Source organism: Thalassophryne amazonica, chromosome 22 (genome assembly GCF_902500255.1).
Source record: "Thalassophryne amazonica chromosome 22, fThaAma1.1, whole genome shotgun sequence".
Taxonomy (NCBI): domain Eukaryota; kingdom Metazoa; phylum Chordata; class Actinopteri; order Batrachoidiformes; family Batrachoididae; genus Thalassophryne; species Thalassophryne amazonica.
Genome location: NC_047124.1, coordinates 17,693,148 through 17,716,961, shown reverse-complemented (window position 1 = coordinate 17,716,961; position 23,814 = coordinate 17,693,148). Strand labels below are relative to the sequence as shown.

The window sequence follows — 23,814 nt, the reverse complement described above, 5'->3', positions numbered from 1 at the left end:
TGACATGAACTAAAGAATTCTGCCCACATTTTGTTGTCATTGGGTAACTCCCTCTCAGGCTACTCTATCAGATGTGGGACTCCGAACACGTTGGAACATGTCAGCTGATGGTGTATTGACAGAAGCTGTGCGGTGATCGGGCCTGTTCACCTCTAATGAATCATCTCATGATACAAAATGAAACCAGCTCCATATCACATCCTGCTCTCCTGAAGTTGCACAAACTCAAATCGGGACGTCAAACAAACCTGTCCGTAGGCGAAGATGGTTGCGTTGTAGCCCTCAAAGCAACCCTCAATGAGCCTCTCAGTGCAGTGTGTGTAGATTGGCTCCTGCTGGGTGTCCATGTCAAAGACGTAGTCATATGTAAAAGCTTTGTCCTTACCCAGGACCACCTGGGGCTCTCCAGGCATCACATACGTACAGATGTGGCAACCTTCAATCTTCTCTTTGGCCAGCTGAGGACGGATCCTTGTAGGCAGAGAGACAAAGATAGCAACAACACAAATGGGCCATGAGTCTCAAATGGTTCCTAAAGCTAATTTATCAGGATAAAAAGATCCCAGATTGCTTTTAAGATGTAGTCAACCTTGATTTACACCTTAAAATTAACACTTTAAGGAAAGCAGAAGGTAGAACAATAACTTTCTTTTCCTTTAACATTCCCTGTTTGCATCCCTTTATGCAGATCCTATCTAAAATTTGAGGCTGATCCTTTTCCTCAGGTTTTGGGGAAATCTATGGGTTTTTTGGTAATTATGCTAGCAGTCAACAAAACAGCCAACAGATGCTGGTGAAAACTAAGCAAACCTGGAATTTTGTATTTCTTAGAACACAACTTCAACAACATTACCGTTGTTCCAATGCACATTTCACAGCAACAGACCTGGACTCTTCTCCAGATGTGCATAAGTCCAGGTGTTGATTGTTTGTCACAGGACATATGATCAAGATTAGTTTAATTTTGGAGAAAAGGATTGAAATGTGGAGCCAGAAATGATCCAGAATCTAAATCCTGAGTAACATCAGAACATCATAGGTTCTTCTTTATGATAACATTGATGACTTTGCGTTGGTCAAAACGTTATGAATAGAACAAGGCCAATACAGCCAAGAGGCCATTGGAGCCTGTGCTTATTCCCGGATCCTGTAGTGTGAAGGAGATGAGAGTCTACGAGAGTCCTCTTGGAAGGGATTCCAATCCTTCACGTTACTTCCTGAAGCAGTGCTGGTACCCAATTACAGCTGGGTGGACTGGGACAATGCAGATGAAATGTCTCGTCAAGGACAGAGACAGGTAGTGTGACCGGGAATCAAACCCACATCTACAGGTAGCCCAACCACCACATTGCGCTACCTGCTCTACAAAGAGCACCTCAGTTGAAAACCTTTTGAGTAATCCAGCTAAAGATCAGATCAGGTGACAGTCCTCATTTGTGGACTGGATGTAAAAAAAAAAAAAAAAAAAAAATCAGTGGAATCCTTTAGTTGCCATTAAAGACATAAATCTCCAGGCTTTCAGTGACTTTGAGAGTGAAAACAACAGTGGCGTTTTGCAAAAGCTCGATCTAAACATCTGATTGGTTAATATGAGCAAACTGGTCATACGTCTCACTGAGCTGTAAGCAGATGAGTGCTTCTACTGTTTAGTTAGTTTGCAGGATCACACAGTGCCAACAGATGCAGTACAGTGTTCCTACTGTTCAGGAGAGAGAAAGTCTCTTGAAGAAACAGCTCTGCATCATTTCCTCCCATGATGCAGCTTTCCACATCATCAGACATCAATGTCCACCTGGGAGAGAAGTAAGATCGTACTGGAAAAACAGGAAGATAAAAACAACTTAAAGTAATTTTGCTCAAAGTCGGGTTATTTATTATTTTTAGCTACAAACTATATCTATAAGATGCCTGTTGATTGCTGCAAAGGTGTATGATATGAAGTCTGAGGTTTTAAACAAAAAAATTATGGAAATTACACACTAGATAAATGGGAAACACCTTTAACCCTCAAGCAACCAAGTGGGGTCATTTACGGCCCTGGGCATATATTTTTGTGCACCATTTTTCTCATTTTAATCGGAAAAAAGTTTCCTACCATGACTTGCATTTGTTCACAGAATTTTGGAAGGACCGGCCGATCCGTAAGGAAAGTATAATCCTAACTTGTGCAGGGTCACTGGGAAAATCAGATTTTCGACATTATAGCTGCAGATGGCATTGTAATTTGCCAACTCTAATCATTATATTTTACTGTTTGCAGGGAAGCATAGCCAAAAGACCTAGAATAACAAGATTTACAGCTGCACAAGCATTGAGACTGATTCTTGATGAGTGAGGATGAAAATAGCTCATAACTGTCACAAAGGGTGACTGATGGGTTCATTTAGATTTGTGTAGCAAGTATTGGCATATTTGCGAGTCAAGTTCTTATACATTTGATGCTATATTATCCTACCATATTAGTCGCTAAAATAGCTTGGTCACTTGAGGGTTAAGAATGGAGCGTATGTAGGTATGGATATGAGATGCACCAAGACAGAGATACAACATTTACAAATGCCTTATTCACACTAGATGCATTGCAGCTGCGTGACAGCTGAGGAGCATTTTTATTTGAGCAGCCACATTAACAGGCTACGTGAGAGGGTTGTCCCAAATGCTTCTTGAGTATTGTGTCTGCTCCATGATTCATAGTTTGCAAAGACGATAGCGAGATTAGATGTGCAACATACAGGAATTGTAATGGAAACCACTGAGGAATTTGTGAAAAAATATAATTGTTTATATAATTTGCTGGAATCAGATCTGCGAATTGTTTATGTCTGCTGTCCATAGTAAAGACAAACCAATGGAGTAGATCATCCGCTTCCAGGTTTCCACTATCGATTGTCCGTGATGCTCTGTGTATTTTGGCCTGTCTGTACCAACTAATTAGCTGACAACCGGCCCTGAATTGGGCCAAATACTGGCCTGTCTCTCCTTCCCTGTGATTGGTTGGTGGCCGAGACGCTGACGTCAGCCCATGCATCAGCCTCATGTTGATGTGGCGCGAGCACTGCTCTTCTATTGGTTGTTTAGGAGTGGGAAATCTCACTCCAACATGGAGGCCAGTATCCGGCCCAATTCATAGCCGAGCCGGTTGTTGGGCTACCAACTGATTAGTGGCACATTAAACTAGATAATGTTTGTGTTTAACCAGGTCCAAACAGGTTGAAACATTGAAAATTTGAGATAAATTTGTTGCAGCCGTTTGCCAAAAAAGCAGGGATTGTCTGGATTTTTAAATGTTTAAAGAAAGTTTTTTTTTTTTTTTAGAAGCAGAAGAAACGTTGAGGGCTTTTCTTATGTTCAGACATTTTATATCAATAAATTTGATTATTTGAACATCAAAATAAATCTTACTTGAAGCCCATTGTTACAATATTTTATATGCAATGAACAGGAAAATATTACTGAAATGTAGATACTTTAATTATTCCTAATGTGATAAGCTTTGACTATAAATACTCAAATCAAAATATTTGAAGCAGTGACATAATCCAAAAGAAAATGAAAATTTCCCTAATAAAGGTAAAAATGCCATATGAGTTTTTTAGCTTTTAATGGTGATCGACACTATGTACAGCGGGTAGATCACAGAGATAGGTTGTTGTGCTACCAATATGAAGCCCTCGGTTCGATTTCTGGATGCACTTCCTGTCTCTGTCCTGGGATAAGACTCTTCATTTGCAATGTCTTAGTCCACCCAGCTGTAAATGGGTGCTGGCCTTTGCTGGGAAAGTAACCTATGACTGGCTGGTGTCCAGGCCAGGGAGAATCATAGACTCTCATTCATTTCATGCTACGAAATCCGAGGATAAGCGCCAACACCAATGTCCCACAGGGCCTATAGTGGACTTCTTCTACTACGGTACGTGACTTTCATGAGAAGAAAAACTAGCAGGTCAATTAAAGATAAAATAAATTGAATAACAGAATTCTTGTCTGTTCAATTAGTAGAAATTACATAGTTTATTTCAAATTTACAAATGTATCCAGCACCTGTTGTATTTTAACTAGCTGATTTATTATTCATGAATTATGAATTCCAAGGGCAAATTTACACTGAAAATCCTCATTCACAGTCTTAATGATCTCTTATAAAACCAAACGTGATGACGTCTCAGGTGACACTGCAGTAACTGTAACAGTCAGAGGGTTTACGTCATTTGAGGGCCTGATTTAATAGTGGATTGGTTTAGAGCGTATTACAGGAGGGAATCTGCTTTAATCCCACTGGCTATCTTCCCAAAACCTGACAGACCCATCACTGTAATCCATCGTAACAATGGGAGCACTCAGTGCTGTGTTACAGTGATGAAAAGTCATCAAATTACTGTTCCCAACAGCAAGAAATGAAAAAAGAAGTTAAATATCCACAAGGAAACACAGAAGCAAATTTCTATTCAGTCAGTGTACAGTCTGTGTTTTGTTGAGTTTTGCAACATCCATTGACACAAACAAGGACACTGGAAAGAAGAAATAATAGACGAGATATATAATGGTTAAACAGTTCAGACAAACCAGAGAAGAAAGCAGCCACGGTCCATCTCGTCAAACAGACTTACTATGTGTCTGCGTAATGACGGCCTTCATAAGAATATCATTCAAGTTCGTCCATCAGCCTTCAGAAACTCTGTCACGTCTACTTTTCATGTTTGTTTTCATGGAAGCGTTTGTTACAGAGGGATCATCGTATGTCCATTGGAACTTCTGTCTGTCCATTAAAATGACCACAATGCAGTTAGAGTTTGGGTACAGCCAAATACTCATCCTATCTATAGGGTATCCCAATACTCTGTAGACATTTAGTAGTTGTCAAACGGTACCCCGGCAATCTACTACCTTCACAGTATGCCACCAGACAACACTACGCTACCGTATTTGGCAGCTGGAGCCTGGCAAATGAAGGAGGGGAACTTCTCAGGAACCTTCAAAGAAGAAAGCAGACATACATGAACACAGTAGCAATGTACAAATATACATTTATTAAGTATCAGGACCCAATTACAAAAAGGCTGCCATTGCAAAATAGAAAATCTTGTGGAATACATCGGTTTGTGCATATGCAGCATCTGTAAACATCCATGTTAAAGGACAGGTAAGATGATACTTCTAATATGTACTACAGTAATCGCTGGGTTGTAAGTTCCAAACAAACGTTAGTAGGCTACATATTGACTATTCAAGTGCAGAACTAGTTTGGTTTACTCAAGCTACACTAAGCATCTTTTGATGACTTTGGATGCTCTTGAACCCCAACATGGTAATTCTATTTCTGACCTACAGTACATTTCGAAAGGGCAAAGGTCAAAGCCAACAACCCTGCTCCTCTTTTCCTGAAAAACAAAACAAAACAAAAAAAAAACAATCTAAGTCAAGCTTTGGGTTGGGTGATGTCAGTTTAATTGGAAAATCATGATGTCTACAGTAAAATGTGATAGACAATGAAACTGGGGGAAGAGGATATTTTACTTTGTAAATGCATTCATTTCTACTCTTTAAAATGTCTACTCCCACAAATTAAAAAAAATTTACTAGTGATTTATTTATTTACTATTACTAATTTACAGTAACATGCTGAATAACAGTGTACCTCAGTCGCTCTTGCTTGGTTGCATGCACCGCACCCACATCAGAGCCTTCAGCACATTTTCACGTAACTCCAGGCAGGAGAACTCTTGTTGATATCTTGGATTAGTTTTGTTGTGCGCAGTATGAAAATGGACACTGGGTTGTGTTCCTCAGTGGAACTCTAAACTGAAGAGGAATAGTATCTTTCATGGGACAGTCGGTGAGAGGTGGTCGGGCGCACGAGCAGTGCATCTCAGCCATTTCACATTCAAAGTAAAAACTCACAGCCTTGTTTCATTTGTGTGCTGTCTGGCTGACAATCCATAAAGTACATATTCATCAGTGATCAATTTGCTTCCAGGATGATGGACGATGGAATAATCCAACTGTTCATCCGCAGTGATGCTGCTGTTTTTGACTTATGTTATCGTAACAGCTGCAGTACCCGATATAGTTAATAATGTTAATGGCCATTATATTTAATACAGATCTCAAACTAAAGTGTGTGTTAGCCTTATGTAGCATTCACTGATGTTCATATGCTGTGGCAGAGCCCCGGGGTTTGTGTGTAGTCATAACTAACATGAGTTCCAGTAGAAAACACATCTGCGTTGCATAAACAGGTCAGACATAAGCTGTCGGTGTAAAGTGCAGGATGCTGGTGTATTATTAGTGCGAGCGACTTCAGCTGACAGGCTTCAACCCAAAACACTGTTCTGTGATGGCTGGATAAGGGCTGCCCTTTGAGGCGCCTTCTGTGGTGACACGTACTGGAACCTCACAGGCCAGAAGATAGGACATGGACATGCCTGGATAGATGTGGCAACAGCTTCAGTCTCTCACTATGTCCAGGTCCTGTTAGCTTCCTGCATCACCGTCTTATTTGTGGAATTATTTGGTGTAGCGAGACAACAGATCATCCTTCTCCGTCTCCCCCTGTCCTCTGCTGTCCTCCCTCATTCCATCTATAAACCTCCTCTTTGGCCTTCCTTCATCCTCAGCATCCTTCTCTTGATATACTCCACATCCCTCCGCTACACATGCGGAACCGTCGCAGTCTCTTTCACTCTGTTTCCAAAGCGTCCAAGCAGAGTCCCTCCAATATGCCACATTCCTAATCCTGGCAGCATACAGCAATGACTTTTATTATCAAATAATGGGACCATTGACTCAATGATTTATCATTATGATAATGATCATAACACATAAGTAGACCTGACTAATGCCTAGTGATTTCATGAAAATGACCAACGGGACAAGAAAAGAAATGCAGATTACAAAAAATAAATAAAAAGGTGAGTCAGTCCATTACTGCATTGCTGACATCACTCAAGGCACGGCCAATAAAATGACATGCTGACGTCAGTCACCCAATCATCACACTCGAGATGTGGCCAATCACATTACATCATCAGTGAAAACGACAACAAAGGGAAATTCATATTTACATTAATCAGCACTAATCTCATTTTCAGGCTCCCAGATGTGGTTGACCCATCATACCGCCTGAAGTTGGCACTGACAATGCCGAGTGACTCAGATAAAGGAACATCTGAGCCCACAGGGCAGCAAGAAAACACACAGACTCATCGCCTGACCTCAAAACACACACAGTCATATTTTATTTATGTATATCGCACAGAAAAATAAACCAGCAAAACTTTAATGTTATTTACCAATTATCTCTTTGTGACTTTCGATCAACCATCATCTTTTTATCTGCATATGAGGGAAGCTGCTAGCACGGCCCATTTTATTTTACATAATATTGCAATGATTCGACAGTTTGAAGTGTTCCTGGAAGAGTGAAAGGCCTTCAAGGAATTAAACATGTCCAGTTTACGTGACTCAATCTGATTCGATACCATGAACTGGATGATGGAGAATGTCCACAGAGAGCCGATATCAAGGTTTTGTTGCTGACATATAACACTTTACATTGACATGCACACTAATATCCTGCACAACTTGTTGAGCCTTAATGTCCCTTCTCTTGCCCTGCAGTTGTAGGATGGGAGCTTGCTCTATGTGCCCAGGGTGAAAAAGAAGTCAGCAGGCTTCACAGCCTTTTAAACCATGCTTCTGCTTTGTGGAACAGTTTTCCTGTTGTCCCCTTCCACTGAATCTTATAAGGTTAATTTTAAAACCTATTTATTTTCTATTGTTTATCATTATTTTTATTTTAATTAGATCTGCTGGTCTGTACATTTTACTTGTATTTGGTATTTTAATTTTAAGTACTTTTTGCTGGCTTAATTGTTGTTCTGATGTTGTATTAGTCTGATACTGTGGAGACTTTTAAGTCACGTTTAAAGACTCATTTGTTTTCCTTGTTTTATCATTAGTTTTATGATGTGTTTTTATTCTTGTATTCTTTTACGGTCGTCTTTTTATTGTGTTTTAAATTTTTAATTCAGTTTTTTTGTTGTTGTTTTATGTTGTGTGAAGCGCCTTGAGACAATTTTATCGTGAATTGGCGCTATATAAATTAATGAATTTGAAATTTTATTATGTTGAGATTTTGTCCTTTTTTCAAAAGGTGAAGCTGTTGATCAAAATGAACAAATGAGCAATCAGTGAGTGACAATTTTGTGTGTGTTTTTTTAGTCTATTTCAAGAGCTAAAATGATTCATTTCTCATTTATGGTCAAATTAGATTCTAATCTAGCTAGCAACTCCCACCACGCCAAAAAAGTATTGCTATTATCATGTACCTCTAATTTCCAAGTACAATGGCATTTTGTGTAATCTATTGTTGTTTGTTTATTCATTATGGTCCATTCAGAATTTGGCAGGAGGCATTTACAATTCAATTTAATTTCAATTGATTTATTTTATATAGCACCAAATCATAACAGAGTCACCTCAAGGTGCTTCACACAAAACAATTCAGAAAACAAAATAAAAAATAAAATGAATTAAAAGATTAAAAAGCACAGTAAAAGAGTTAAAAAAAAAAGAGTAAAAAGCATAGTAAGCCAATATGCTAGCCATACGAAAGGGAAAATAAGTGCGTCTTAAGTCTGGACTTGAAAGTCTCTACAGAATCTGACTGCTTTATTGATGCAGGCAGATCATTCCACAGAACAGAAGCACGATAAGAGAAAGCTCTGTGACCCGTAGACTTTTTATTCACCCTAGGGACACAAAGTAGTCCTGCATCCTGTGAATGCAAAGTCCCGGCTGGTATGTAGGGTTTAATGACATCAGCTAGGTGGGGAGGTGCCAGTCTGTGAACAATTTTATAGGTTAGTAGCAGAACCTTAAAATGTGATCTCACTGGGACAGGAAGCCAGTGAAGAGATGCCAAAATGGGTGTAATGTGGTCAAACTTTCTGCTTTGTGTCAAAAGCCTGACAGCAGCATTTTGGACCAACTGGGGACCCTAATGCTGGACTGGGGTAACCCAGAAAATAGAACATTGCAGTAGTCCAATCTAGAAGAGACAAATGCATGAATCAGGGTCTCAGCATCAGCCATAGACAGGATGGGACGAAACTTCACTGTATTTCGCAGGTGGAAGAAAGCAGTCCTCCTAATATCTTTAATGTGGAGGTCAAAGGACAATGTAGGATCAAAAATTACCCCAAGGTTCCTCATTTTGTCAGTGTGATGTATGACACAGGAGTCTAGGCTAAGCGCTAACTGGTCAAATTGATGCTGATGTCTCACTGGACCCAAGAACCATCATTTCAGTCTTATCAGAGTTTAAAAGTAGGAAGTTACTAGACATCCAGCTTCTCACTGATGCAAGGCAATCTTCTAAGGATTTTATGTTGATGAGATTACCAGCAGTTACTGGCATATACAACTGCGTATCATCAGCATAGCAGTGAAAGGCAATCCCAAAATGCCACAGTATATTTACAAGCAAAAGTAGAAAATTGTTACTGTTCCATTTTTCCAAACGTTTTGCCCGTGCGCACAGAAATAATGCAGTGATTGCCTGAATGTGCATCAATTCCCATCAGAAAACTTCACATGAACAGATATGTTCCGCCTTCCGAGTGGCGTTCAGGCACCTGAGGTAAGTGCAAATTGCAAACACAGAGATTTCAGTGAAATGGGCACAAATGCACAGATGACTCCAGTCAAAACCCTTTGTTAAAGTGAGCAAATACTGAAAGGATTCTCTCTCTGTTCTTGGGGAAAGTTGAATGTGCCACTGCAGTAATTCATGTCATTTTACGTAATAGACAGCGCACGCGCACACACACACACGTACAAACAATGGCTCTTTGATAACACATTTGCCAGCAGGTGCACACTGGCGTCTTTTATAATACGTTCTTGTTGACTGGGGTCTAATGTCTGCTCTCAGACAGAGGACAGATGAGGAGACACAAATGATGGAAAGATAAAAACAACTCTGTGCTATAACCCTGCGGTAGAACACAGTTTTGTTTTTAGCAGCAGCCTCTTCACTGGCTGTTGGATTTGACATTAAGGACTCATTCATTCCCTTACCAAAAAGTAGTATATGTAAGTATGTTTCAAGTATACTTCTAGTTTACTTTTTATATACTTATCAGAACTATTTTTTGGTAAGGGTTGGGTCGCTCTTCACCCTGTGAGAAAGTGAATGCAGCCAAAAATGTGAGCAATCGTGTAAACAGATTACCAAATTAAAATTTTATTATGCAATACAAATACTGGGAAACTTTACTTGATAATATGATTAGTCTGAGCAACTGAACACTAAATTATTATCAAAAGAGAAGTTTAACAGTTTGGGGCGCACTGGTGGTGGAGGGGTTAAAGGGTTACTATGGTATTTTTCAACCTAGATGATTTTGGGCCCAGTGTTGAGTTACAATGCTGACACTGTCAAGAGCTAAACAGCCGCTTTTGTCACCACTGAATAGGCAAAAACGTTCTTAGCCATGTTTGATAGCATGAAGAGGATCCCTACAGAGCAGTGGTTCTCAATCATTTTACAGCAGAAACTGATTTGCAGCTTGGTATCTGAAGCGTGTATTAGCCAAATACATTCTCATGAAGCGTTGCTTCATTTCACTTCTCTTCTAGAGCCATGTTCGACTCTAATGAAGCACTGCTTCATTTCGCTTCTCGCATTCCATAGAGTTATATTGTAGATAGGCTTTTCTATAATATAACTACGACTCTTACAGAACCAAGTTCAGCTCTTATGAAGCATCGCTTCATTTAACTTCACTTACCGCTGAGAATGGTGTCAGATTGGTTTTGTTTAAGTGTCGAAGCTGCTAAATCCTTCATTGTGAACCGTCTGCTCTGTTTGGTTGTATTGATTGAAAAGTTGTTGAGTTAAACTTAACCTTATTTGAAATAAAACCTCTGACTTAATTACACCATAAAACACCAGAAAATCTAGCCCTGCATATGGGGAGGAGACTAAGGTCAGTAGCTGCTTGCATAATCAACTATTTTAAATAGATTGTTTACATTTACTGACGTAAACATGCACACATTTACCTCCATAGAGATCCTCAGCACACTACTGGAAATGTCCAATGACTTTTGCCTATTCAGTGGTGACAAGAACCAAATTATTCTGTGGTTTTTAGCTTGCCCCATAGGATTTTATTCTATCGCTGTTTAGCCATGGGTGGTGTTGGCGTTATGACTCAATACTGGACCATTTATCACTGTTTTGTTCCAAAGGAAGAGTTGTGCCCAAAAACGTCAAAAAGTAGGGCCCAAATTTATATATTAAAAAATAATTCTGCAGTTCTCCTTTAACGTGTGTCAGCATACAGACTGCTTAAGAAAATGCCAGAAAAAAAATGCTGATCAGTCACTGTGTTAATGAAGCAAGCAGCCACTCTACACAATGTCTCGTATCCTGTAAGAGTGGAAGGAAAGTACATTGCAACATGCACCATGGTGAGATATTTTGTGAGTTGGGGAGAGTTGCCCATAAAATGCAAAAGATCTGGTGGTACACTTCAACAATAAAAACTGCATCAGCCAGTATACAGGATCTACCAGATCATCGTAAAGGCCTGGCTGCCTTCTTGGCAAAGTGACCAAATGCAGGTGTCCTGAAAGTTTTCTAAAGTACATTTTCAAACTGGGAAAAAAAAAAAAAAATCCTAAAATCAAGCAGAGCGCTGCAGCTGATTTCAGCTTTGTGCTACAGGTAGCAAGAGAAATGTGTAAATCTGCTGCTGACAGCTTAGATTTGCCTCAGAGTGCTTCAGCATCATCAGCTGCACGGTAAAAAAGATTCATGCTGGGAAAATGGAGGGAGGGTCAAGAGACAAAGAGCACAAAAAACAAAAAATGACCAACAGTGTGATATGCTGACTCAGGCTTTTGCTTTTTCCCTTCTCTCCCTCTTTCTTTGTCCCTGTCTTTGCATGGCCCCCGTCCATTCAAAGGGCCAACACTACTCAACCTGGGGGCCACGGGTTGCCATGGGAACAGCTACCGCTTGTCCAAATATTCTGCAACAGTCAAATCATGGCCGGGTCACTGATCAGAGCTGTGGTTGTTCCCTGGGGTTAAAGGTCACTGAGCGAATAGGTGGGAGATTTAGAGGGATAATACAAACAGTTAATAAATAAAACAAATAGTTTTATAAATAAAGTCTGCTCACTCCACTGTGGAAATTAAAGCAGCAAAAAATGGACTGAAAAAATTTACTGCACAAAACATGAAGCAAATTTATAGTCACTTATCTGACCTTTGCTCAGATGACACCGCTGCAATATCACATGACAGCAGCTCAGCTCTGTGTCAGTTCACTTGAGTAGTCTCATAAATATTTGGGATGAATGTTCCCTCTCACACACACCCACACATACACACACATGAACACTCACCCTGGTTTTGTATCATGGCAGCAGGTGCACGGCCTTTGCCCTCAAACACAATCTACTGAGTTCGGGGGGGGCAGGACTTCTGTCTGCCTGGCAATCAGGAGGGCCAACGGGAATCAGACGGTTTGTGTGGAAGTCAGTGTGTGTGCGCAACTGCTGGAGCCTATTTGAAATATATTATCTCCAATAATGTCATTTCTTTGGCTGGAAAAACAGTTCAACTAAGAGCCTGATTTTGACGTTCCACGTGATAACAGCCCCACTGTCCCGCTGTATCCGGAAACCATGCAGACATACGAATAAATAGGCATGATAATTAAATCATGTCTTCCCATTTTTCCAAAGCCTTCTGCTTGTGAAAGCCATTCAGTCGGACTCATGTAATAATTAAATAGGGAATGCTACCTGCTCTGAATCCAACAGTAAGAAACCTGAATCCCGCACACTAAATTATTAACAGCTGAACGCATCACCTCTTGGGTTGTGTATTTTTGCAGATATGGGTCAAAATAAGTGTGCATGCTGGATGAACTGTTATATAACAAATGCAATCGGGAGTATGACAAACTAAGCACACTCCAGTGTGTCAAACCGCACATTATGCAAACAATATATGCTGTGCACCATCTGCATGCAGTCAGCTGTGACCACAATCATCCCAACTGGAGCTGACAGCGCCCCACAAATCATCTAGCATGTAAATCATTCCACTAAAAACCGATCATGAGGCCTTTAAAGAGCAACCAAAGCTTCAAGTTGTTGTCTTTCAAGTAATAATTAAAAATGACAATTTTTTTCTTCTACTGCAGTGCCGGACCTATTCCTTTCGTGTTGCATCCGTTACCTACAAACTGACAAAAAGAATTAGAATAATAAAGAAGTCTTTCATCGCAGCAGACTTGCCCAGAGGTGCAGATTAGGGGCTTGCTAACAGACGCTGTCAGCTTCACAAGCCGAGGCAGGCACTACTGGCAACCCTGCTAGCTGATTTCTGACAGCGTTCACAGCTAAGTAAACCATTAGAACCGACGGGAGACGTTTTTCAGATGTGTAAAGCTCAGGTTTGACACCGCTCTGTGACCTGCGGCTCCAAGTTAATGACGATGTTGCAGTGGATATTTAAAATGCTGAAAACACCAATGTAAAGCTGTGATTTGCTGTTCAAATAATGAATGAATTCAATGCAAATAAAAAGGTGGCTTCCAGGTACCATTAAGCGATAAATAGTTCTTTATTTTCTGTTGATAAAAACTATTTGATGTTTTCATTCCAACTGCTGTGAACAAACATTAGGCTAGGCCTGAAATGACTTGTTTAATTTTTGTGACATATGTCGCGGAAGTCCATATCTGGATTCCTGCTTGTTTTGAGAGGCAGGTCCACCGAGGTGTTTGCTACATACCAACATCTATTAATCGGGAATATCTTGATGCTGTATCGTACGTGGTTGAAAAGGCATAGTGCAAATGGATGCATTTAGTTTCTAAATTAATACTGAGTGTGTTTTAGGCATAACATCAATTAAACCAATTTGACTTTCATCTGTCATTAGCTTTAAAAGCCGAGTGCAGCTCAAACTGGCATATCGCTAAACTAGAGGTCAGAAGTGAGAGGTTTTCTGGTGAGCAAATGGATCTGTGCTCAAAGTATCAAAACATAAGAAAGTCTCATTTAAGGGAGCAAACGGAGTGTTTCGTTCATGCTACACCCCCTCCTGGTGGAGACAGCTCCTCCGCTACTCCCATAGCTATCCCTGTGCCGATGCTTACTGCCTGCAATAGCAACAAATCTTTGTGATGGCACTTAGTGGCGTAACGGTACTACCTCCCTCATGATTTGGCACAAATCCTGGTTTCAAGGGTACGGTTCAAATCAAGGTACATTCCTGAAAGGTTTCCTCATTCAGCTATACAACAAAAGACACAAAATGAAAAGTACGGACTCATATCCACTGAAATGATCAAAAAATTGCTTTGAAGATCATGTAACTATAGAACATGACAAATATAATTTGTAGTCATCTTGCAGACCTGATAATTCTTTACAGAACTGAGATTTTTCAACCCATTCTGTATTTTTAGACAAAGAGGGGCTCGTTCTGTCAGACCCAGCCCCTCATTGGCAATCAAATTGTAATCACTCAGACAACAGCAGTGCCAGCTGTCAGTAAAAATGCTAAAGTAAGCGGCTAACTATTAAAAATTGTATTTACATTTAGTGAGGTAAACATGTGCATGTTTATCTTCCACTGCACAGTTCAAATGGTGTTTCCACTTGCTCAATGGTGACAAGAAGAGGTTTACACTGAGTGTTTCTGATTGCCCCACACAATATCATTAACTATCCGACTAGCATGTAGCAGTGTTTGCATTCTATCTTAATAATGAGTGGACTCAAACAATTTTTGTCCCCAGTGAAATGATGACCCACAAAACATCTTTAAAAATGAACCTACGTTGAAAAATGTTGGAGTTGTCCTTTAACTGTACCCAACCTTACACCAGCAATGCATCAACACCATGCCAAATTTGAGGAAGGTGGGCACTGGGCATTATTTTAAAGAAGTCTGTTTATTTTTTCTTTAAACACCTTTAACTGCATTCACAATGTGCTTTGACAAGTCCACAGGCTGTACAAAAATTTGTAAAAAAAACAGAGTTGTGTTTGCTTGTTTGTTTTTCCTTCATTTAGAACAATCACTCACGCAGTCATTCACGCAAATCAACCTCATTTGAATGTGACTTTCTGCAGTGAACTGAAGCACAGCCTCAGACACAAGAAGTGGATCTGCTCGGCCTTTTTGTGCAGTATCACAATGACCACACCCTCAGCCAAATCCTGAGCCAGGAGCATTTCTGGTTGCCATGTCAGCGTAACACGGTATACTCCAAACCTGGAAGTGTGGTAATTTCCACAAAACCTTCATCACTGTGTAAAATGTACATGATACTTAAAATATGTACCAGTGGGGAAACCAGACAAATGGCCATTGTAAATTATTCTGGATTCTCATGAGAGAGATTCTACAGCGCCAAACAGCCACAGTGCATGATGGGATACACTTGTCAGTTTATGTATTATCTATGAAGGAGCGAAGCCGGTTAGTAAACTGAGCTGGCTTAGTAAACAGCGTTATGGGTCAAAGTCTTGAGTGCACAAGAACAAGGGAGAAGAGAAACATGAGCGGCGTGAGCTTTTGTCCTTGCTCTTCCACTGTTCGGGTTCACATGACGTTTCAGATAGTCTTTCCAAAGCACTCTCACTGTGTAGACACGTCGGAGGAGGACTCAGTTAAAACTGCTGATCAGAAGGAGGAGCATAGCTGGGTGTAAAGGGTAAAGTTCAACTCAGCTTAACACAGAAAAGTCACTGCAGAAACATGTAATTCCTATATTATAAAGCAATGGTGTCAAACTGGCAGCCGGCAGGCTGGATGAGGCCCTCAGCCAGTCGTTTATGGCCTCCTACCTGTGTTATCATGTGTCATTTACTAAATGATAATTAGAAAATGTATAACATGGTGCATTTTAAAGGAGTAGTGTAGGCTAGCTGTAATACTAGTCATTCATAAAACTACTACACAACATGCAGGTGCACCACGTTACACACAGCTTGTGAATCAGAAATATACCACAGATGGACATGTTTTAAAGTGATTGTTTCATTTAGAGCTACTAGGGTTTAAGGTAGATACTGTTTCAAAAAAGATCTTTTATTTCGCATTCTGAGCATTTGAAACAAACACTGAAACATTTTCTGATGGGACTGTTTCACTTGGTGTTACTGGCATTTCAAAACAACAAATCATTTCCTTAAGTGATAGTTTAGTTTACTGTTCTAACCAATTTAAGACAGTGAAACAGCTTTACTGTTTTACAATGTTTTAAAGTGATTGTTTCATTTCAGGCTACAAGCTTTTTAGGGTGGATCCTGTTTCAAAAAAGATGTTTCATTTCATGTATTGATAATTTCAAACAAATACTGAAACAGTTTCTGAAGGGACTGTTTCACTTGGTGTTACAAGCATTTCAAACAGTAAATCAGATGGCTTCATTTATTGTTCTGACCAATTTAAAACAGTGAAGCAGCTTCACTGTTTTAAAATGTTTTAAAGTGATTGTTTCATTTTGGGCCACAAGCTTTTTAAGGTGGATCCTGTTTCAAAAAAGATGTTTCATTTCATGTTTTGATAATTTCAAACAAATATTGAAATATTTTCTGAAGGGACTGTTTCACATGGTGTTACAAGCATTTCAAAACAATAAATCAGATGGCTTCATTTATTGTTCTGAACAATTTAAAACAGTGAAGCTGCTTCACTGTTTTAAAATGTTTTAAAGTGATTGTTTCATTTTGGGCTACTAATATTTAAGGTGGATCCTGTTTTATTTTGTGTTATGATCATTTGAAACAACACTGAAACATTTTCTGAAGCGACTGTTTCAGTTGGTGCTACTAGCATTTCAAGACAGTAGGTCATTTTCTGAAGCAACAATTTCATTTTTGTTTTTATCAATTTAAAACAGTGATGCAGCTTCAGTGTTTTAAAATGTTTCAAAGTGATTGTTTCATTTAGGGCTATGAGCATTTATGGTGGATCACATTTCAAAGCAGATGTTTCATTTTGTGTTTTGAGAATTTGAAACTAACACTGAAACATTTTCTGAAGGGACTGTTACTACCATTTCTAAACAATAATCATTTCCTGAAGTGATGGTTTCATTTATTGTTCTGACCAATTTAAAACAGTGAAGCAGCTTCACTCTTTTAAAATGTTTTAAAGTGATTGTTTCATTTAGGGCTATAAGCATTTATGGTGGATCACATTTCAAAGCAGATGTTTCATTTTGTGTTTTGAGAATTTGAAACTAACACTGAAACATTTTCTGAGGGGACTGTTACTACCATTTCTAAACAATAAATCATTTCCTGAAGTGATGGTTTCATTTATTGTTCTGACCAATTAAAAACAGTGAAGCAGCTTCACTCTTTTAAAATGTTTTAAAGTGATTGTTTCATTTGGGGCTACAAGCATTTTAGGGTGGATCTTTTGGAGCATTTGAAACACAACCCTGAAACATTTTTTGAAGTGACTGCTTCATTTTGAGCATTTCCAAACTCATTGTTTAACGCAACTGTTTCATTTAATTTTCAAGCTGTTCACAACAGCAAATTGATTCTTTCTTTCGTACCACATTTCTGGCATTACTACATGTTGAATAGTTTTCTGTGTGCATGCACGTGTGTATGTCGGGGGGGGGGGGGTGACCCATCCAGCACCCCTATCTACGCCCATGTCCTGTGCATTCACAATTGATGCTAACAGGGTTCATGTAAGGGTTACTGTTTGAGGAGAAGCTCTGGTGCATCAACGGTGAAGCAGAAGGTGTAACGAAATAAAAGCATCCCAGAAGAGGAGCATCCTTACCTCAGGGCGACACGCACGGTACTCTCATCCGGCCCGCTGCCGCTCATAGTGTCTCCGGAGGAGATCCACGCGCTTTAAAAATAGCCTGCTTTATCCTCTTAAGTCGGTGCTCCTTGTTCAGCCACCTCCTCCTTGGCCGCAAAACACAAACAGCAGCCACGTTTATGCAAACAGACAACTAAATCCGATACGGCTCCATTGTGACGGGAGGCGACGAGCTTCAACTCCGCCGAGGTGTCGTCGTCTCTCCTCCTGTCCAAGCGGCGGCTGAGTGGAGCGTCCGTCTCCTCCGTTACGTCACTAAACTCCTCCCCCTCAAGAGCGGCACTAATTCAAACAGAGGGAGCGACTTAATCCATTACACCTCTACCGGGAAATATGACATAACATAAAAATAACACAATCAAAAACAATACAATAAATAAATAAATACAGAATCTGAAATAAAAAAATATTTAAAATATATAGAACTTGTTTTTCTAGTCTGTATATTATTATAACGTAAGGTTGTAACACTAATTATGCTAATAAATCAAATTTTCATTTTTTTTTTCAATTTCAATTTTTCAATCAGTTTTTTTTTTGTTGAGACACTTACAAGGGTTACTTTATAGTTAAATATAATTGTCTGCAAAGTTCCAAAATTCTATGACAGCCTTGTTACTAGCATAATTTACTGTAAAGCTCAAACAGCTCATTTACTACTTCCGTTACCAGTGTCACGAAGTTCAAACGTGACAGGTGTATCAGATGGACCCCCGCCGCGAAACAAAGATTAAAAACGTTTCTCCCAACTTTATACAGCAAAATGCTTTGATATTATCCCAGAAACACCACACAACATTAAGAGAAGTACCGACATATAGCATGTCAAGATAATTCCATTCATTTAATGTCCAGAAACAAAAGAGGGTCAATATGTGAAACTGGATTAAGAACTCATCATATGATGTCATAAATACAAGTAAAAAAATAAATAATACTGCATCACAATTCTGCAGAAATTCCAGTGGCTTCAAAGGTTTTATATTTAGCTAAACAAGACTGCAATTTAATATCACAAAAAAACTAACAAACACATCAAAAACATGAGGAAGCCTCCCAAATTACATTGTTTCTGTGCAATTCGAATTCAGATCCCTATTTCTGTTATTGTCAAAAGATGTATTGGCAACCAGTTTTCCTTTTAAAACATGCTGCCATCTTGTGGCCAGGTAGTATTATCGCATTCGTAAAGAACAGGCCCCCAAAAGTGTTACAAGGTGGGAAAAATAAAATAAAACAAAATAAACGTTGCCAGTCATGCAGTAAGACAAAAAAAAAAATGAATCTGACAAAAGCTGCACCATACAGTTTCTGAGATCACAGCTACAGAAACCTACGGTGTCTTGGTGGCTTCCCTCACTAGTATCCTTGCATAGTCACCCAGTTTTTGAGAACTGCCTACCCCACACAGATTTACCATACAGTACCAAATAACTGTATTTTCTAAATGGTTAATCTTATATTTTTGTTAAACCCATTGAATTAAAGCTGAAAGTCCACATGCAAAAACATATCTTGATTGTTTTATCCCAACTCCACTGCGGTGGGGTGTGCCACTGTCAAAATAATGATGACCCCAGCTGTACACTGCAATATATGCATGGCATGCATACACATTTTCTAGCTCGTATGTTGCATATTAAACTGTAAGTGGTAGATGTTTATAAGTGGTAGATGTTTATAAAGATTTATGAATACATTAAAAAGACTTGTTTCATAAAACACTTTAAATTATAACAATTTTGAAAAATCTCACAAAACTTTCTTGCAGCCAGGAGATGGCGACAGAAACATATCTGCTCAGAACCCGTACCTGTGACTAAACAAAGAAAAAAAAACAAAACAAATACAAGTAGAAAGAGCATTAGCAGCTTTGTTCTTTATTTCATGTTTAAATCTGGATTTAGCCTGACACAACAGAAATTTTGTTCCTTGTTCATGTGATTAAAGCAAGAACTGCTTGCTGATCCAATTCTAAAAAACAGTGGCCCAGATTGAATCTGAATTTTATGAATCAAAAGGAGACAAAACACCACAGCACATCTTTGGAGGTTCACTCTGCATTATTTTATTTTCACATAAAAATAAATGTATTATTATTTTTATGTATTCATATTTTTTTCAAAATTAAAAGTGACCCCAGAACATCATTTTTAAACATATGTTCTTTATTGCTTATCTACCACTTCTGAGTGTAAGCATAAAGAACTGCAGCCTGTTACAGGTTTCCTCACATGCAAAATAAAAAAGTTGAGTCTTATGTTACAGGAAAGGACAAAACAAAGAAAAAGCAAATGAGCTCTACTTGAATTCTATCAGTCGTAACTGAAAACAGTCATAATCCCTGCCATTTAAGATTCCATGTTGTTCCAATAGTTTATGACAGTCTAATCCATCCATCGACCTTCTACCGCTTAGTCCAATTAAGGGTTGCGGGGGGCTGGAGCCTATCCCAGCAGTCATAGAGCACAAGGCGGGGTACACCCAGGACAGGACGCTAGTCTGTCGCAGGGCCACAAATAGACAAACAAATACAGACACACCCACACACACACACACACCTACGGACAATTTTAAAGATTCCAATCCACCTAACCCGCATGTCTTTGGATGTGGGAGGAAACCGGAGCACCTGGAGGAAACCCACGCAAACACGGGGAGAACATGCAAACTCCACACAGAAAGGCCACGGGAATTGAACCCACAACCTTCTCGCTGTGAGGCAACAGTGCTAACCACCAATCCACCGTGCTGCACAGTCTAATCCATAATCTCCAAATCTAGAGACCACAATAGTGCTCTGTGGTGCTTTTCCTGTCACTCATTCATTAAAGGGGTCATATTGTGCAAAATCTGTTTTCATTTACAGTTGCATATGCTTTGGTTTCATTTTAAAAACTGCCAAAGTTCCACAATTCAGTTTTCACAATTACACTGTTATAAAGGGAATTTAAGGTTGAAATGTCTCATTCTGGTTTCCATGACATATGTAACAACAGTCCATATCTGGAATCCAGTTCAATTTGAGACACAACCACATGGCCTGTGAGAGATAGAGCAGACTGTTCTCACAAAAAAAAAAAAAAATCTGTCATCAAAAACATACAAAAAAAGTGAAGCACAAAAAATGTGTAGATATTCGTACATACACCATTAGGTGGATAATACAATGTGTAGATATTCGTACATACACCATTAGGTGGATAATACAAAGGTGAATAAAAAGTCAAATCAAATCAATTTTATTTATATAGCGCCAAATCACAACAACAGTTGCCCCAAGGCGCTTTATATTGCAAGGCAAAAGCCATACAATAATCACAGAAAAACCCCAACGGTCAAAACGACCCCCTGTGAGCAAGCACTTGGCGACAGTGGGAAGGAAAAACTCCCTTTTAACAGGCAGAAACCTCCAGCAGAACCAGGCTCAGGGGGGGCAGCCTTCTGCTAGGACTGGTTGGGGCTGAGGGAGAGAACCAGGAAAAAGACATGCTGTGGAAGACAGCAGAGATCAATCACTAATGATTAAATGCAGAGTGGTGCATACAGAGCAAAAAGAGAAAGAAACACTCAGTGCATCATGGGAACCCCCCAGCAGTCTAAGTCTATAGCAGCATAACTAAGGGATGGTTCAGGGTCACCTGATCCAGCCCTAACTATAAGCTTTAGCAAAAAGGAAAGTTTTAAGCCTAATCTTAAAAGTAGAGAGGGTGTCTGTCTCCCTGATCTGAATTGGGAGCTGGTTCCACAGGAGAGGAGCCTGAAAGCTGAAGGCTCTGCCTCCCATTCTACTCTTAAAAGCCCTAGGAACTACAAGTAAGCCTGCAGTCTGAGAGCGAAGCGCTCTATTGGGGTGATATGGTACTAAGAGGTCCCTAAGATAAGATGGGACCTGATTATTCAAAACCTTATAAGTAAGAAGAAGAATTTAATTTCTATTCTAGAATTAACAGGAAGCCAATGAAGAGAAGCCAATATGGGTGAAATATGCTCTCTCCTTCTAGTCCCCGTCAGTACTCTAGCTGCAGCATTTTGAATTAACTGAAGGCTTTTCAGGGAACTTTTAGGACAACCTGATAATAATGAATTACAATAGTCCAGCCTAGAGGAAATAAATGCATGAATTAGTTTTTCAGCATCACTCTGAGACAAGACCTTTCTAATTTTAGAGATATTGTGCAAATGTAAAAAAGCAGTCCTACATATTTGTTTAATATGCGCATTGAAGGACATATCCTGATCAAAAATGACTCCAAGATTTCTCACAGTATTACTAGAGGTCAGGGTAATGCCATCCAGAGTAAGGATCTGGTTAGACACCATGTTTCTAAGATTTGTGGGGCCAAGTACAATAACTTAAGTTTTATCTGAATTTAAAAGCAGGAATTAGAGGTCATCCATGTCTTTATGTCTGTAAGACATTCCTGCAGTTTAACTAATTGGTGTGTGTCTTCTGGCTTCATGGATAGATAAAGCTGGGTATCATCTGCGTAACAATGAAAATTTAAGCAATGCTTTCTAATAATACTGCCTAAGGGAAGCATGTACAAAGTGAATAAAATTGGTCCTAGCACAGAACCTTGTGGAACTCCATAATTAACCTTAGTCTGTGAAGAAGACTCCCCATTTACATGAACAAATTGTAATCTATTAGATAAATATGATTCAAAACACCGCAGCGCAGTGCCTTTAATACCTATGGCATGCTCTAATCTCTGTAATAAAATTTTATGGTCAACAGTATCAAAAGCAGCACTGAGGTCTAACAGAACAAGCACAGAGATGAGTCCACTGTCTGAGGCCATAAGAAGAAAAGTGGAAGACATTTTTTGCTCATTATTGTTATTTTAACTACAACTTTGAACAAAATGCGATTCTGAGCATTACATGTAAAACACGTGTTGTGCATGAATGCAGAAATTCGGATGCTGCATTCACATCGGGCGCGACGTGAGCGACAGCAGCGACAGGTTGCCATGTAATCCCTATGGAACGACGCAGCTCCTGCAGCAAATAATGATACTCCCCGAATTGGGAAGGTCTCATGACGTTTGTCAGCTTTCCACAACAACTCGCTCCGTGTGATCAAGGTCCGTCATGTTAACTTGCCTGACAACCGGAGCCGGCAAGCGGAATGGAAGCTCCTCCTATTTGATGACGCACCAGGGCGAATTTTCGCAGCAAAAGCAGAGCGACACACCGGGCGATGGTGGCGCGTCCGTCGCCACAGACTGTGGCTAGCACAGGTTCTTCTCATAATGTTTTGGGATTTGTGTACAATGCATCTTTAGTGTCTATAAATTATTTTTAGCTAGAACCTTTAATATGTGTTTTTAAGACATGAGTAGTGAACGATATTAATTTGCTGAAAAAATGAATAACATCACCTCTTTAAAGATGTCATATCTTCAGCCTCAAGCTAATGTTTTTAGCACCGACTCAACTGTCCTGAGCCATTAGAACATGAAATGTCAAACTGAGAGACATTTTCTCACTCAAAACGTGGAAACCCCAGTGATGAAAGTTTTCCGAAGATTGTTGGAGGCTACTGTACCTCTATTTCTATTGGACAATGATTACATTGCAATGACAGTTAAGACTATATTCAGTTACGCGTCAGTGGATAGCGGTTGGATATGCAGTTATGCTAACAGCTTTTGATGTTGTTAGTTTAAACTGTGGATAGCGTGACCGCATATGTTAATGCTAACATGTGCATTAGCTTTAGCTAATAGTAATTCATGTTTTCGTTAAGGCCCATTCCATATCAGTATAACAATGCCCACTAAAGACAGCTGTAAACTTCATATTTGGAAACCCATTAATTCCAGGAAAATATTCCTTAAATATATGCACAATTGACACATTAAGGAAATTGTCAACTGGGGAGGGAACACGTATAAGTTGACCATATATTTGATCATA

General features: G+C 39.5%; 1 protein-coding gene across 1 annotated transcript in view; it reads right to left on the bottom strand.

Moving 5' to 3' along the window:
• LOC117503840 (kinesin-like protein KIF21A) overlaps nucleotides 1-18,113 on the bottom strand; it is a 51,961-nt gene extending 33,848 nt beyond the window's left edge. The window contains 2 exon segments of the mRNA XM_034163102.1: nucleotides 249-471; nucleotides 17,845-18,113. Coding sequence (XP_034018993.1) covers nucleotides 249-471; nucleotides 17,845-17,891 — 270 coding nt within the window. The 5' untranslated portion in view covers nucleotides 17,892-18,113.
• Nucleotides 18,114-23,814: the final 5,701 nt, after the last annotated feature.